The sequence below is a fragment of the Peromyscus leucopus genome, chromosome 5 (assembly GCF_004664715.2).
Source record: "Peromyscus leucopus breed LL Stock chromosome 5, UCI_PerLeu_2.1, whole genome shotgun sequence".
NCBI lineage: Eukaryota > Metazoa > Chordata > Mammalia > Rodentia > Cricetidae > Peromyscus > Peromyscus leucopus.
The window spans coordinates 44785632-44802882 of record NC_051067.1 but is presented as its reverse complement, the minus strand read 5'-3'; the positions used below and the strand labels follow the sequence as shown (position 1 = coordinate 44802882).

General features: G+C 38.0%; 1 protein-coding gene across 4 annotated transcripts in view; it reads right to left on the bottom strand.

Moving 5' to 3' along the window:
- Window positions 1-17251, bottom strand: part of Sugct (succinyl-CoA:glutarate-CoA transferase) — a 737591-nt gene that overhangs the window by 623067 nt on the left and 97273 nt on the right. For all 4 annotated transcript variants that reach the window (XM_037205923.1, XM_037205925.1, XM_028860083.2 and 1 more), the window contains exon 8: window positions 5795-5938. In XM_037205923.1, coding sequence (XP_037061818.1) covers window positions 5795-5938 — 144 coding nt within the window. The remainder of the gene's footprint in view (window positions 1-5794; window positions 5939-17251) is intronic.

The following is a 17251-nucleotide window of genomic DNA, read 5'->3' as shown; positions in this document are numbered from 1 at the left end:
TCCATAGTGCCAGAAAATAAAGTGCAAGCTGCCAAGAGAGCAAAGTAATTAATAGTCCTTCCCAGTTGTGAAACCTATGAACCACAGCAAAGACCAGCACAGAAAAGATTACCATAAATTGCATGTGGTAGTATGAATAAAGAGTCCACCTTAAGTCTTGGGCATTTGAATGCTAGGTCCTCATTGGTGGCTCTTTGTGGAGGCTTAGGAGGTGTGGCATTGGTAGAAAAAGTACGTCATTGGGGCAGACTTTGAGGTTTCAAGACTCGTGTCATTTTGAGTTAGCCTTCATTCTCTGTTTCCTGTTTGTGGTTCAAGATATGAGTTTTTAGATGCTATATCAGCCATCTGTCACCAGCTATTTTCACTCCTCCATCACAGACTCTAAACCTCTGGCACTGTAAACCTATAATAAACTCTTCCTTCTGTAGGTTGCCTTGTTCATCATGTTTTATCACAATAGAAAGGTAAGTATGACAGTACAGTAAGTGGCACTTACATGACATTGACAACCAACAGCTGTCCAAATGGATTTAAGGCCCACTCAACAAAAGGGAAATCATGCCTGCTCCTAGAAGCCCAGTCACATTTCCTGGGGCTTAGTGAGGTCATGGATCTTAGAAAAGAATCTACTGCCACCAATCTGCTAGACCACCATAATTCCTAAGCACATTTTTGTGGTGATATATTGTGTCCCCAATATATTGTGCACCCTAGTAAAGCTTATCTGAAGATCAGAGGAAAAAGCCAGCCACTATATTAAGCATAAAAGTCAGGCAATGGTAGCATATGTCTTTAATCCTAGCATTAGAGAGGCAGAGAACCATCCGGATCTCTGTGAGTTCAAGGCCACACTGAGAACAGAGACAGGCATGGTAGTACGTGCATTTAATGCCAGCACTAACCATAGAGGTCTGGAGGTCTGTACAGAAAGACAGAAAGTGATGTAGCTGGGTGGAGAGAGGAAGTGAGATGAAGAACAGAAAGGCATATAGGGTATACAAGAAGTAGCTCTCTTTGGCTGAGGATTTCCAAGTGGTAAGAACATGGCTGGCTTCTTTCTACTTTTCTGATCTCTATTTTTACCCGAATACCTGGCTCTGGGTTTTTTATTAATAAGACCATTTAGCAATTTGTCTTACACATTCTAAATCTTAACCTTATATGCCTTACACCTATAAGTAAGTGTGGCCATAATGCCTCACCAAAGAAGCTTCTCTTTACAGGGAAAGCATCAGGAGCAGGAGCAGGAGTCTGGAAGCTCAGATTGCCTTATCAATCATGAAACAGAGAAAAAGAAGTGGGGTCTGGCTATAAAACCTCAAGGTCTGCCTTAGGGACCCACTTCCTCTGGTAGGATTCTATCTCCTAAAGGTTCCATAAGAACTCCCAAACAGAGCCACCAGCTCAGAAACCAAGCATTCAAATGCCTAAATCTGGGAGGGACATTCTGTACTCAAACCACATTTGGACTCTGAGCCCATACTATGTTAATGGTCAACTCAACAGTGCAAAATACATTAAATCAACTTCAAAATTTGCCATAGACACTAACAGTCCCAGCACTGTTCTAAAGTCCAAATTCTCTTTTGAAACACAATCTCTTAACTATGGGTCAAGTTACATACTTAAACAAGTTACATACTTCCATATAATGGCACAAAATAGACATTCACTGCAAAAGGGAGGAATGGAAACATACCAAGGAAAAAAATTGGACCAAAGGAAGACCAAACCCCTTCAGGGCAACCACTCAATCCTAAAGCACCAAACCAGGCATCCTGGACTCATGATGGATTCTTCTGTTCTCCAGAGGGTTTGGCTGGCCTGGTTCCTCTGTTATGTATAACATACATACTATCTCTCTTACACAGGCTCCATTCATGTTTGGCTCTTTCCTTGATGGATGTCCCACGGTTCTGGCATCTCCAATATTCTGGGGCCTCCACTGCAACTGAGACTGATAAAATCCCAGCTTCATGCAATAGCCTTTCAGGGCCACTTTACAGAAGCTCTAACATGGCCACACACTGCCTGGGCTCAGCAGCTCCCTGGAACTTTGGAGTAAGGGTCCATGATCCCTCAGTCTTGCATTTTTCATGCTAGCAGTATCAGTAAAAGTTAAACTACATTGTCAAGTTCTGCTGCCAGCCCAAGATGTAGCCTGGCTGTTTTGAACCACAGCTGTAATTTCCTGGGTATGCCTTTGTAGATGATTAATCTGCAATATCACTTTCCTAGGCAATTGTTTCCAGCAAAAACCCCATTCTGTGGTGTGCTCAGTCAGGCTGCTTTCTCCTTTCAAATAAATTTTCATTTTTACAAGTTGGGCCTTTGATGGGTGAGGTCATGCCTTCAGGGCACTTTTCCTATTGAAGACAGTAAGGTTACTCTTGAACAATTATAAATGCTTTGTCCTCTGAATGTTCTGCTCCTTGTCCACAATTTAAAACTTTCTCACACAACATTCCTTGCTAAACTTCATGTAGTTCATCCTTTTGCTCTCACTGTCAATGTGAATAAGAACAGTGAGAAGTAGCCATGTCACAGACTGAATGCTATGCTACCTTGAAATTTCTTCTACCAATGAAATTAATCTATTGTTTTTTAATTCAGCCTCACACAAGCTCTCACCCCATGAGCAGAATACTGACAACTTTCTTTGCCCCAATGTAATTATAGGGAGCCCAGTTCTAGACAGTCTCTGTTTCCCTCTGAAACCTCATTTAGCCCAGGCCTCCACTGTCTGCACACCACTTATCATTCGGTCTTCTGAACTCCCACCAGAATAGCCCATTAAGCTCTTCTAACAGCATTCTGTGGATTTTCTAGCCCAAAGTTCCAAATCTTCCACATTCCTGTGGTAGTCTGAATGTAATTGGCCCCTATAATCTCATAGTAAGTGGCACTACTAGGAGGTATGGCTTTGTTGGAGTGGGTATGGCCTTGTTGGAGGAAGTGTGTCACTGTTGGGGTGGACTTGGAGATTTCTTATGCTCAGGATACCTCCCAGTGTTTCCGTGGATTTGCACTGCCTGAAAGATGTAGGACTCTCAGTTACTTCTCCAGCACCATGTCTGCCTGCAAGCAGCCATGTTTCACACCATGATGATAATGTATTGAATCTCTAAAGTGTAAGCAAGCCACCCCAATTAAATGCTTCCTTTGTAAGAGTTTTTATGATCATGGTGTCTCTTCACAGCAACAGAAACCCAAACTAAGACACTCCTCCTGTTAAACAGTTCTAAAGCCTAAGAACTACATGATTAAATTTATAAAAATAAAAGCCCCACTTCTCAGTACCAATTTTCTGTGCTGATTGCTTTTCTCATTGCCATGACCAAATACCTGAGAAGACACTATTTAAAGGAAGAAGTATGTTTATTCTGGCTAACAGTTTCAAGGGATTATTCCATCATGGCAAAGGAGGTGTGTCAGCAGGAAAGGAAGGTATGGTAGCAAGAGCAGAGTCTAGCACATCACACTGTGTTAGCAATAAGGAAGCAGACAGAAAAAAGGAAATGAGGCCAGGCTATAAAACCTCCACTTCCCCCAAAAGACACACTTCCTCTGACAAGTTACTACCTCCCAGGGGTTCCATACTCTTCCCAAACAGTACCATCAGCTTGGAACTAAATTTTCAAACATATGAGCCTATGGAGGATATTTCTCAATCAAAGTATAATACCAATGATAACTTGATATTTGACAAATATTGAGCTGAGCATTAAAGATGATGTGAAAAGCACAAAAAGACATTTTCCTTACACTATTGGAGTTTACAGTCTCAAGAATCAACATGAATCAACCATGCCTGAATACACACATACACAGACACACACACACACACACACAATAATGACTTTAATAAATATCTGTGTGTATGTAGACATAAATTTACTCATTGTGAAGCAGTCTTGCAGGTGAGAATATATTCCACATAGGACTCACCAATTCAGTGCTAGAAGATTTTTTGACTTCTACTATACCATAATAGATAATTGCTTCCAAAGTTAATGTATTCATTCATAATTGAGTATAAAGTAAAGAAGTTAATACAGACAAAATTATGACTATCTATACATTATTTGGGAAGCTTGGTGAAAAATGGAAATGAAAACAATCTTCTGTTCAGAAATGTTAAGCATTTCAAGACACAGACAGTAGGACCTACAAAGCCTAGAGCCCTGTAAGATTACACATGTCCCTCACCTATAAAACTTCCATGTCTTCCACATTTATTGGATATATAAGTTTTATTTGGTTACTTAACTTACCTCAGGTTCATTACAGCTATTAACACAGACAAAGAAAAGACTTTTAGTACCTTCCCATAACTACCATCTATGGCTTTCTGTGAAGAAGCAAAATAACTCATTTGAAGAGAGTTCTTTTGTCCTTTTACAAAACCATTAAAATTCTGACACTGATTCAACATTGCTGTTAAAAACTCATACACATTTTACCATCAACCATATCGACTTTTTTATTTCTATACACCTCCTTAATTTTGCCTGAGAGAAAAAAATCTCCAATGTAGTGTTCCAAGTTTACTATTTTCCCATGTATGCCACTTAAATCTGAAATTCCCAACTGAGATCTCTATGTCTAGAAAGTAATTTTCCCACAGTAAAATGTCTCCTTGCACAAATTAGATATTTTCTTTTTCCTATCCCTGAAAAATTATCTATTCAGAATCAACTTCCACATATGGTACAGCATCTGGGTCTGATCCAGTAAAGGAGGCAAAATGTCATGTTAAAAGTAAATTAACCCCTCCGTTTCACCAGTCCTGTGCTTGCTACAGTGTAGCTGTAACTGTCTAAACCAGGGAGGTTAGTCTATGGGCAGAGTTCTAGGAGTTAAATAGCATGGGTGTACAAAAGGATATCTTTATTTTCATCAACCTCTGACCTAAACAATTATGAAGCCAAGCAATGAAACCACCAGAGGATTAGCAATATCTATGACTTGATCACTGATAATTTTATATATCCTCTCATATCATTTTCACTCCATATCATATTATCTATTGCATATTTCTTGAAATATCATTTCTTCTTAACATTACATCAAAATTTTAATGGTGTTGCAATCACTATTATATCACCAGAGGCTAAGGTAGAAAGAGGTCCAGTTCAAAATCTCCCTGGGCTATGTTTTGAGGTCAAGGCCAATCAACTTAGTGAGACCATCTCAAAACAGAAAACAAAAAAAGGGCTGGGACTATAGCATAGGAGCAGAGCACTTACCTAGCATAGTCAATTTCCATAAATTTTAATATGTTAGTAAAAGCCATATATTGTGATAACACAACGATGATTTTTACATTTATATAAATATTTCCATATAACTTAGTTCTTTTGGAATCCAATAACCTCATCTTGTGAACTTAAAAACCATGATCCCAAGATAAGGTCCATATATTTTGCCAGACTTACACGAGAGTCCATGGCACATAAAAGATGAAGAAATGGCATCAAAGGATGTTACAGAGCTCATAAGACAGTGAAATAGAGGCAACTGTACTGTGGTCTCACAAGGGAAGTTCTCCTACTGAATGATCTGGGAATTCTAATTCAACAACACGTTTATATTGTAACAAAATCATCACAATTTTTAGATGATTTCATATTTGAATGATTTTCTATGAAAGCAAATATCAAAGCAAAGTAGTTTATGAGGGGTTGTTTGTTTTTTTAATTTTAATGGCATGTGACCTTAGGATTCTATCTAAAAAAGTATAACCCAAATACATTGTTATATCAAATTAAAATGATATTTGGCTTGGTACCTGAGATGACAGTAGATTACAATCAATAAACAGTCCTTTTCCAGTTCTGTAACGTCGTATGAGGCCAGCCATAATGGCTCCATAAGCAAACAGGCCAGTGGCAAGGTCAGTCATGGCCACTCCTGGGCGAACAGGCTCTCCATCCTGATTTGAGGGTTGAATGGGAAAAACAGAAATTAAATATTGAACCATCTTATATTTTTCAGACATTCTGTGGCTAAACAAAAGAATGATATTTGAAGCATTCATATCTACACATGAGCAGACACATATACATGAATAAATCTAAATATTATTATTGAGGATATCAACTGATAGAAATGTATTTATAATAAATGTATATTTACCACTGTATTTCTCGTACAAGCCAACATAAACCAAGTTAAATGAAATAAGAAATCTTTATTTAAAGAAAAAAGTAATAAATGAATTGCTGGATTTGAATGTAAATGTATGTTAATCTGCCAGAAAAGAATTGAAATATTATTTTTCTCCTGTTGGTGAAATGCTGTTTTATAACAGAAACAGCAGAAGGAAGAGGAAGAGAAGAAGGCAAAAAAATCTGGTTTAGTTTCCTTATAATCATGCTAATAGCTGGCAAATATCCTAATGGCATATGCCTTTTAAAAAGATTCATAATGACACATATGTGTGAAAATATCATAATGAAACCCATCACTTTGTATATTGACTTTAAAAAATAATTTTAAAATTATATTTAAAAAGGACAAAGCAAGCTGATTAATATTTACATGTACTTCTGCAGAAATTTACAAAAAGCTAAAAATAGTAATACCATGTGATGAACCTTAGCAACAACCAAAGACATATAATCCTTAAAAATGAGTACAAATATTTTAATGTTGAAAAGCAGTTTAATCATTAAAATTTCACTATAACTAGTGCTAAGACCTTAATCAAACTTCAAAAAATTGTTCCTCCACTACTTTGGGCACATCTTCTTCAGGTATGGGGGCCCAATGTAAGCAGCCACCAATGCCATTCACCCCTGCCCCACATTCTTGCCTGCATCTTGACCAGGGAGCCCATACACCCACTCCTAACTCAACTCTAACCACCCTGGCCAAACTACTCATCCCCACTAGGCATATCTGGTCTCTTCTCTGCAAAGACACAAGAATGGTGCCACCAACAACACACTCCCTCCACCTAAGAATTGCCTCTCTTCAGACCCACACCAGCAACTCTATCCCCCACTTACACCCGCCTAAGAAACATTTCTGCTGTGCCTGTTTTCCTTCTCCTCCTTCCCCATACCCACATCAAGTACAGAAACCCAACACACACTGGTAACTCCCTCCACCCCTGAAAGCACCCTTGTCCTCCTCATCCCAAGGCATACAGCCAAAAGTTCTGCCACTACCCTACCCATCCACCCCCTACCAACTCCATCCATCACATTTACACACTTGGCATCTTCTGTAGACAGACACTAAACTTATGCTACCAATAATAGCCATCCATACCACCTGAGGACACCCCCCATCTCCAGAGAGAGATACTAGACCCACACCAGCAATAGCAATAGTACCTGTAGACTGAGAAAAAGTCCAAAGCATCTCGACCAAGCTCCTGAAGGTTGAATGTAAAAATCCTCTGACTCTACAGAGGGTTTGCTTCTGAGCTAATAAATTTCACTTAACTTAAGCAGAGCCAGGACTATTTCTGATATCCCATTTTAACAGTTAAACTGAATTGCCCAAAGACTCAATCTTAAGCCCCATACAAATAGCTAGCCACCTGACAAGTTGGAGTAATAGGAAACTTTAAACACTCATTCAACAATATAGAAATGAGATTTCCATACCAAGAAATACTACGAACAACCTAACTCCAGATGTCTAGGTCCTGTGGCAAATATATAAACATAAATACACAAACCAATAAGTCTATCAAAAATTAGTTCTTCCATAGTAATGTCCCTAAGAAAAGTGACTTAGATAATGTACAAGGCAATGATGTCAAAATAGATATTATAAACATCATCAAAGAACTCAAAGAGGATATGGGTAAATGTCATAATGAAGACCAAAAAAACACAACAGTTGAATGAAATGATGAAAACAATTGAAGACATGAAAATAGAATTTAATAAGGAGATAGAAATTCTGGGGGAATTCAAGTGAAAATTTTAAGAATTCAAACAAAAAATCAGAGGAAAGCCTTACCAATTGACAGGGTCAAGTGGAAAAGAGAATGTCAAGTCTTTAAGACAAGGTAGAAGAATTTGTTCACATAGTCAAAGAAAATGTCAAATCCAGGGGTGGGAGAGACATGTGCACCTCTAGAACATTATAGAAAGACCAAACATATGAATAACAGGCATAAAAAGATGAGACCCAGGCCAAAGGCATGGAAAATACTTTCAGCAGAGCAACACAAAATAACTTCCCTAATTTATGAAAGGAGATGTCTATCAAGTTTCAAGAGGCATAGAGAATAACAAAGAGAGGGAAGTAGGAAAGAAACTATATATAGCACATAATAATCAAAACATAAAATATACATAGCAAAGAAAGGATATTGAAAGTAGCAAGAAAAAAGATAACTCACATACAGAGCAGGTCCATCAAAATCACAGCAGATTTTGCACTGGAGACCATGAAATCAAGAAGGGCTTGGGACCAATGTTCTATGACTTATGAAAGGCCAAAGATATCATCCTAGACCACTATATCCAACAAAGATATAAGTCATAATTGAAGGAGACAGGAAAATGTTTCAAAACAAAATGATATTTAAGGAAATTAGGACCACTAAGCCAGCTCTACAGAAGATACTGCAAGAAATACTTAACTCTGAAGAGAAGGTTAAATGCACTCAATAAGGCACAAGGAACAAGTAACCAATTTCAGAACACTGAAACAGATCTAATCAAAGATCACAACAGCAACAAAATGACAGAAATTAATACACATTTTTTAATAATAGCTTCATTTTTATGTTCAATTTCCCAATGAAGACACATAAACTAACAGACAAGAATCAGAAAATAAGATCTGTCTTGTTGCTGCCTTCAAGATACAACCCTCATGACCAATGATATATACCACTACAGGATAAAAGGGTGGAAAAAGTTATTACAAGCAAATGAACTAAGAAATAAGCAGGTATAGTATTCTAATATTTGACAAAACAGACTTCGAACCAAAACAAATTAGATGAGAGAAACACTTTATCCTTTCATTGGCTAAAAAAAGTCCAAGAAGAGACTATAACAATCCTAAACATATATGCACCAAAAATAACAGCTAAGTTTCATAAAAGAAACACTACTAGACTTAACACCACAGATAAACCCCAAAATAGTGACAGACGGTAGTTTCAAGGTCAAATTTTAACCAATAGGTAGGTTATCTGAAAAAGGACTAAATAGACTAAATAAAGAGACCCTGGAGTTAAATGACATCAAAAATTTAAATGGATCTAATACATATACATAGAACATTTTACCCAAACACTAAAGAACACACATTTTTCTTAGCAGCCCATGAGAGTTCCAATTAAAATAAAAGACACAAAGTAAATCTCAACAAATGAAGCAAAATCAAAATCACATGCTCTGTTCCATGTGAACACCAGACAAGACAGAAAGCACACTAATTCATGGAAGTTAAACACACAATACTGAGCCAAACTCGGGAGAAGCAAGAAGGTTACTAGCTTTTTTTTTTCTAGAATTGAATGAAAATAAAAACACAATTAAAGCAGTCATAAGAAGCAAGTTTGTAGTACTGTATTTCTACATTAAAAGCTTTGTGAGATCTCAAATAAATAACTTAGTGATATATCTGAAGGCCATAGCAAAACAAGAGCAAGCAACACCCTTAAAAAGTAGATGGAAAGAGATAATAACAGTCAGGGCTGAAATTGATGAACCAGAAATGAAAAAAAATACAAAAGATCAATGAAATAAGATGTTAGTTCTCTGGAATCAGTAACAAGACTGACAAATATTTAGCCAAATTAACCAAAAGAATGGAGGCAAATTAATAAAATTGGATATTAAAAGGAAGACATCTTAACAAACTCCAAGAAAATTCAGAGAAGCATATGAACATACTTTTAAAATGTTTATATTCCACCAAACTAGAAAGTCTAAAAGAAAGAGATAAATTTATGAAACAGAAGCAGTAATTAAAAATATTCTAACTATGAGCTGGGCGTGGTGGCACACGCCTTTAATCCCAGCACTTGGGAGGCAGAGGCAGGCGGATCTTTGTGAGTTCTAGGCCAGCCTGGGCTACCAAGTGAGCTCCAGGAAAGGCGCAAAGCTACACAGAGAAACCCTGTCTTGAAAAAACCAAAAAAAAAAAAAAATATTCTAACTAAACAAAGCCCAGAGGCAGATGAGCCCACTGAAAAATTCTATATAACTTTAAGGAACTAATACCAAAACTTATAAAAGTATTCAATAAAATAGAAAATGAGGGAATATTTCCAAATCCTTTAATGAAGTCAGAATTACCATAATATTAAAATAAGACAAAGGCTCAATTGAAAAAAATTATAGATTGAAATCACTAATGAACATAGAAGCAAAAATTCTCAATAAAATATTTAAAAACCAAATTAAAGAACATAAGAAAAGATTATCTACAATGATTAAGTAGACTTCACCCCAGAGATGAAGAGAAAGTTCAACATACATAAATCAATAAACATAATCTACCACATAAATCAAGTAAATGGAAAAAATCACAAGATCATCTCATTTCATTTAGAAAAAAACTTTGGCAAAATCCACCACTGATTCATAATAAAAAGTCCTGGAAAAAACAGAGGAGACATATCTCAAAACAACACAGGAAGCCCATACCAACATCATCCTAAATGGAGAAAAACTCAAAGTATTTCTTAAAAAGTCAGGAACAAAGCTGGGCAGTAGTGGTGCAAGCCTTTAATCCCAGCACTCAAGAGGCAGAGGCAGGAGGATCTCTGTGAGTTTGAGGCTAGCCTGGTCTACAGAGTGAGTTCCAAGACAGCTAAGACTACACTGAGAAACCCTGTCTCAAAAAACCAAAAAACAAAAATCAGGAACAAGGAAAGGATATCCACTCTCCCCACTCTTGTTCAGCATATTACTTAACTAGAGAACTAAGACAAATGAAAAGCAGTAAAGGAGATATAAGTAGAAAAGGAAGAAATCAATGTACCTTTATTTGCAGATAATATAATTATATATGTGAAAAACCCTAAAGCTAATGTATTCGGCATACTAGCAGGATTAAAACTAATACACAAAAAACAGTGCCTTATGATATACAAATGACAAACACAGAGAGAAAGAAATAAAGGAAACTACACCATTCATAATCAATTCAAAAATATATTGGAATAGAAATAACCCAGGAAGTAAAAGACTTGTTTGATGAAAAGTTCAAGACACTGAAAAAAGAAATTGAAGAAGATCCCAGAAAATGGAAAGATCTCCTGTACTCATGGATTGGCAGTATTAATACAGTGATAATGGCCATACTGCCAAAAGGAATCTACTCCCATCAAAATTCCAATGCAGTTCTTTATCAAAACTGAAAAAAAGAATCTTGAGTTTCACATAGAAATACTGAGGACTCAGGGTAATCAAAGCAATTCCAAACAAAAAGAATGATGCAGGAGGCATTACCTCACTGGATTTCAAATCATACTTTAGAGCCATAGCATGGCTCTAAGCATAGCATAGAACAGGCACAATTATGACAGGAACAGAACTTAAGACAGACATATGAACCCACATTCCTGTATAGTCACCAGATTTTTGTAAAAGAACCCAATAATACATACTGAAGAAAACTCATCATCTACAAAAAATGATGTTAGGCAAACAGAATAGCTATATGTAAAAGAATGAAAATAAATCCATATCTATCACCCCACACAAACCTCAACTCCAAATAAATCAAGGATCTCAATATAAGATCTGATACCCTGAACCTGGGAGAGGAGAAAGTAGGGAATGGGCCTGAACTCATTGGCACAGGAAATGACTTCCTAAATAGGACCCCAATAGCACAGGCTTCGAGATCCACAAATTCATAAATGGACCCCAGAAAAATAAGTTTCTGTACAGCAAAGTGTGTGGTGATATTTTATTTGTATGTTAATAAAATTTGCCTGGAGATCAGAGGAAATAGCAAGCCCTTAACGCAAGTTAGGCAGGGGTAGCACACACCCTTAATCCAATCACATGGCAGGCAGGGTCTCTGTGTGTTCTAGGACACACTAAGGAACAGCCAAGCGTGGTGATACACACCTTTAATCCAAGTACAAACCATAAAGACCTGGAGGTCTGTACACACAGGCAGTGACAAGGAAGTGAGGCAGCTGGGCTAAGAGAGTCAATGAGAGGGCAGAGCAGCAAGGCAATAAAGGCACGGGTAGACAGGAAGTAAGTTACCCTTTTGATAGCTGCAGAGCTGGAGAGGTAAGCTTGGTGGCTATCACTATTTCCCTGATCTCTAAGGCTTTCACCCCTATTTTGTCTCTGTGTTTCTTATTTAATAAGACCATTTAGAAATTCGGCTACATTTGGCATCCAACTGTGGGGCAGGAATTCATAAAAAAGCCACTTGGCTGTGGCCTTGCGTGCCCCAGTTTGGCTGGAGCTGCAAGTGGCCAGACTGCTTGTGGGGATACAGAGCCCCTGGCTCAGGCCCAGTACAGCTCAGGCCAGAAAACGTGGCTGGAATTTCTTTGGCTTGTTTTTCCCCTGGTGGCTAATAGGTTCTCTATCTATCTATCTATCTATCTATCTATCTATCTATCTATCTATCTCTGGATTCCCATTTCAGACTGCCACCACACTAGGTAGCTGCTTTGAAATTCCCTTAGACTTCTACTGTTCTATGCAGACTTGGTAAGTCAAGTAAGATATCAGATATCTTAAAGGAAGAAACTAGTAAAAGAGAAAATTTTTTCCACATTTAAAAATGGGAAATATTTTTACAATGGAAGAAAACTAGTCTTTGTTTGATAACACATTAGGCAGTCTGAAAATGGAACAATTAAATGAGAGGATAATTAATGTTAATGAGATGTATGCAACATCAATTATGAATATTATTTGTTTAATTATCCTTATTTTAGTATTAAAAAGGTTGGTCAATTTAAGTGCCAAGATAAATGCTTTAGAAAAACCTGTTAAACCTCTGGAGGCATCACGATCCCTGACTTCATGCTCTACTATAGAGCTACAGTAATAAAAACAGCTTGGTATTGGCATAAAAACCTACATGTGGACCAATGGAATCCAATTGAAGACCCTGACATTAACCCACACACCTATGAACATGTAATTTTTGACAAAGAAGCCAAAAGTGTACAATGGAAAAAAGAAAGCATCTTCAACAAATGGTGCTGGCATAACTGGATATCAATGTGTAGAAGGCTGCAAACAGATCCATATCTGTCACCGTGCACAAAACTTAAGTCCAAGTGGATCAAGGACCTCAACATAAATCCTGCTACTCTGAACCTGCTAGAAGAGAAAGTAGGAAGTAGTCTTGAACGCATTGGCATAGGAGATCACTTCCTAAATATAACACCAGTAGGACAGACACTGAGAGAAACAATCAATCAATGGGACCTCTTGAAACTGAGAAGCTTTTGTAGAGCAAAGGATACGGTCAACAAGGCAAAGCGACAGCCTACAGAATGGGAAAAGATCTTCAACCCCACATCTGACTGATATCCAGAGTATATAAGGAACTCAAGAAATTAGACATCAAAACGACCAACAGTCCAATTAAGAAATGGGCTATAGAACTAAACAGAGAATTCTCAACAGAGGAAACTCAAATGGCTGAAAGACATTTAAGGAATTTCTCAACATCCCTAATCATCAGGGAAATGCAAATCAAAACAACTCTGAGATACCACCTTACGCCTGTCAGAATGGCTAAGATGAAAAACACTGAAGACACTTTATGCTGGAGAGGATGTGGAACTCGAGGAACTCTCCTCCACTGCTGGTGGGAATGCAAGCTTGTACAACCACTTTGGAAATCAATATGGTACTTTCTTAGAAAATTGGGAATCAATCTCCCCCAAGATCCAGCTATACCACTCTTGGGCATATACCCAAGAAATGCTCAATCATACCACAAGAGCATTTGCTCAGCTATGTTCATATCAGCATTGTTTGTAATAGCCAAAACCTGGAAACAACCTAGATGCCCTTCAACTGAAGAATGGATAAATAAAATGTGGCACATATACACAATGGAATACTACTCAGCAGAGAAAAACAATGACATCATGAAGTTTGCAGGCAAATGGATGGATCTAGAAAAAATCATCCTGAGTGAGGTAACCCAGACTCAGAAAGACAAATATGGTATGTACTCACTCATAGGAGGATACTAGATGTGGAACAAGGATGACTGGACTGCTACTCATATCACCAGTGAGGCTACCTGGAAAACAGGACCCCAAGAAAGACACGAGGATCGCCCAATGACGGAGAAATGGCTGAGATCTACATGAACAACCTGGACATGAGTGGGAGCAATGAAGGGCAAGGGTTGAGGGAAAGAAAGCAGGAGATCCCAGCTGGATCAAGAACAGAGAGGGAGAACAAGGAATAGGAGACCATGGTAAATGAAGACCACATGAGAAAAGGAAGAAACAAAGTGCTAAAGAGGCCCACAGAAATCCACAAAGATACCCCCACAAAAGACTGCTGGCAATGGCCGAGAGACAGCCGGGACTGACGTACTCTGGTGATGGGATGGCCAAACACCCTAATAGTTGTGCCAGAAACCCCACCCAAGGACTGAGGAATCTAGATGCAGACATCCACGGCTAGGCCCCGGGGTGGAGCGCCAGGAGTCTAATTAGTGAGAAAGAGGAGGGTTTATATGAGCGAGAATTGTTGAAACCAAGGTTGGATAAAGCACAAGGACAAAGAGCCAAACGAATGGAAACACATGAACTATGAACCAAAGGCTGAGGGGTCCCCAACTGGATCAGGCCCTCTGAATAGGTGAGACAGTTGATTGGCTTGATCTGTTTGGGAGGCATCTAGGCAGTGGTACCAGGTCCTGTGCTCATTGCATGAGTTACATGTTTGAAAACTGGGACTTATGCAGTGACGCTTGGCTCAATCTGGGAGGAGGGGACTGGACCTGCCTGGACTGAGTCTACCAGGTCGATCTCAGTCCTCCGGGGAGGCTTTGCCCTGGAGGAGGGGGGGATGGGGGTAGGCTGGGGGGAAGGGGAGGGGGGCAGGAAGGGGAGAACAAGGGAATCGGTGGCTGTTATGTAGAACTAAATGGTATTGTAAAATAAAATAAAAGGAAATAAAAGGAAAAAATAAATAAATAAAACTTGTCAAGAAAGAAAAAGAAAAAACAAAGAAAAACCTGTTAAAATGAATTATAGAGAAATTCAAACCCAGACAGGAAAATTTAAAGGTGAAATTATTTCAAGATTGAATTATATGGTTACAGAGAGACAGCCTGTTTTCAAACAATCAAACTTAATTTATCTGATAGCCATATAGGAACTACCTGCTCAAGGGCATGTACAGGCTAGTTAGACTCCAGTGGAAATGTTAGATTTAAGGAGATTTAAGGAAACTACAGTATCATATGACATGCATTCTCTATTCATAAAGCAGATGTTAAACTCATGGTCATCTTGTAATAGGATTATTCCTCAGGACCGGAAAGAATTGGTAACAACTGTCCTGGAGTCTAGAGTACAATTACAGTGGCAAACCTGGTGTAAAGAGGAGGTTAAGACAATAGAAAACCAATGTAAAACTAGAGGTGTGGAAATTTCCCAGGATCAGCTTCTTGGAGAAGGCCAATACTCTGATATACAAAGACAATGTTCATATGACAACCAAACCTTAATTCTATGCCTCATGGCTGCAATGAATGCATGGGACAGAATTAAGGAAGCAGGGGGAAAAATGAATCATTCACATTCACAAATGTAGCCAAATTTCTAAACAGTCTTATTAAATAAGAAACACAGAGACAAAATAGGGGTGAAAGCCTTAGAGATCAAGGAAATAGTAATAGCCACCAAGCTTACCTCTCCAGCTCTGCAGCTATCAAAAGGGTAACTTACTTCCTGTCTACCCGTGCCTTTATTGCCTTGCTGCTCTGCCCTCTCATTGGCTCTTAGCCCAGCTGCCTCACTTCCTTGTCACTGCCTGTCTGTACAGACCTCCATGTCTCTATGGTTGGTACTTGGATTAAAAGTGTGCATCACTATGCTTGGCTGTTCCTTAGTGTGTCCTAGAACACACAGAGACGCTGCCTGCCATGTGATTGGATTAAGGGTGTGTGCTACCCCTGCCTAACTTGCGTTAAGGGCTTGCTATTTCCTCTGATCTCCAGGCAAACTTTATTAACATACAAATAAAATATCACCACAAAAGTACACCATCACTCAATGAAGAGGCAATTCACAAAATGCAAAAAAAAAAAAAGACTAGATATACATCCGATGGAATGTTAGTATCTAGTATCTAGAATATATAAAAAACTCAAAAATAAAAAAAACAAGAAAATAAACAAACCAGTTTAAAATGGGGCATAGACTTAAACAGAGAGTTCTCAAAAGATGAAATACAAATAGCTGAGAAATGCTTCTTAAAATGTTCAACATCCTTAGCCATCAGAGAAATGCAAATTGAAACTACTTTAAGATTTCATCTTCCCCCAGTCAGAATGTCTAAGTTAAAAAAATAAAATAAAATGATGACAAATGTAACTGTGGATGAGTGGAGGAAAAGCTTATTCAGTGTTGGCATCAATGCCAACTTATGCATCCATTATAAAATCAGTGTGCAGGTTCCTAAAAAGAGCTAAACATGAATCTACCATCCAGATGTTCCACTCTTTATTATATGCCAAAAGGACTCCATATCCTACCCTAAAGATACCTGCCCATTCATGTTCACTGATGCTCTATTCACAACTGTCATGAAATACGAATAGCATAGATGTCCATCAACAGATAAATGGATAATGAAAAATGTGTTATGTATATTTATATATACAATGGAATATTATTCAGACATAAGAAAAATAAAATTATTAAATTCATAGGTAAATAGATGGAGCTGGAAACAATCATTAAAGTAAAGTAACCCAGATCCAGAAAGAAAAATATTACTTGTTTTTTTCTTATCAATGGATGTTAGCATTAAATCTTCAGATACATGTGTTTAATTGGGAATACCCACAATGGTAAGGAAATAGGGACATGGGGAGGGGCTTTTAAATGAGGGGAGATAGAACACACTTGTATAAAGGGCTAAAGAGGAATATTGAAAAAGTAAGGATTAAATTGAGGTGGTGGAGAGGAGGGCAGAGTAGAAGAGGGAGTACAGGAAAGGATAAATCACTAAAGACTTTTGGAAAAGACAGAAACCTACTATTGTAGAAAATTTATATACATGTATAAAAAGAGTTAAAATGG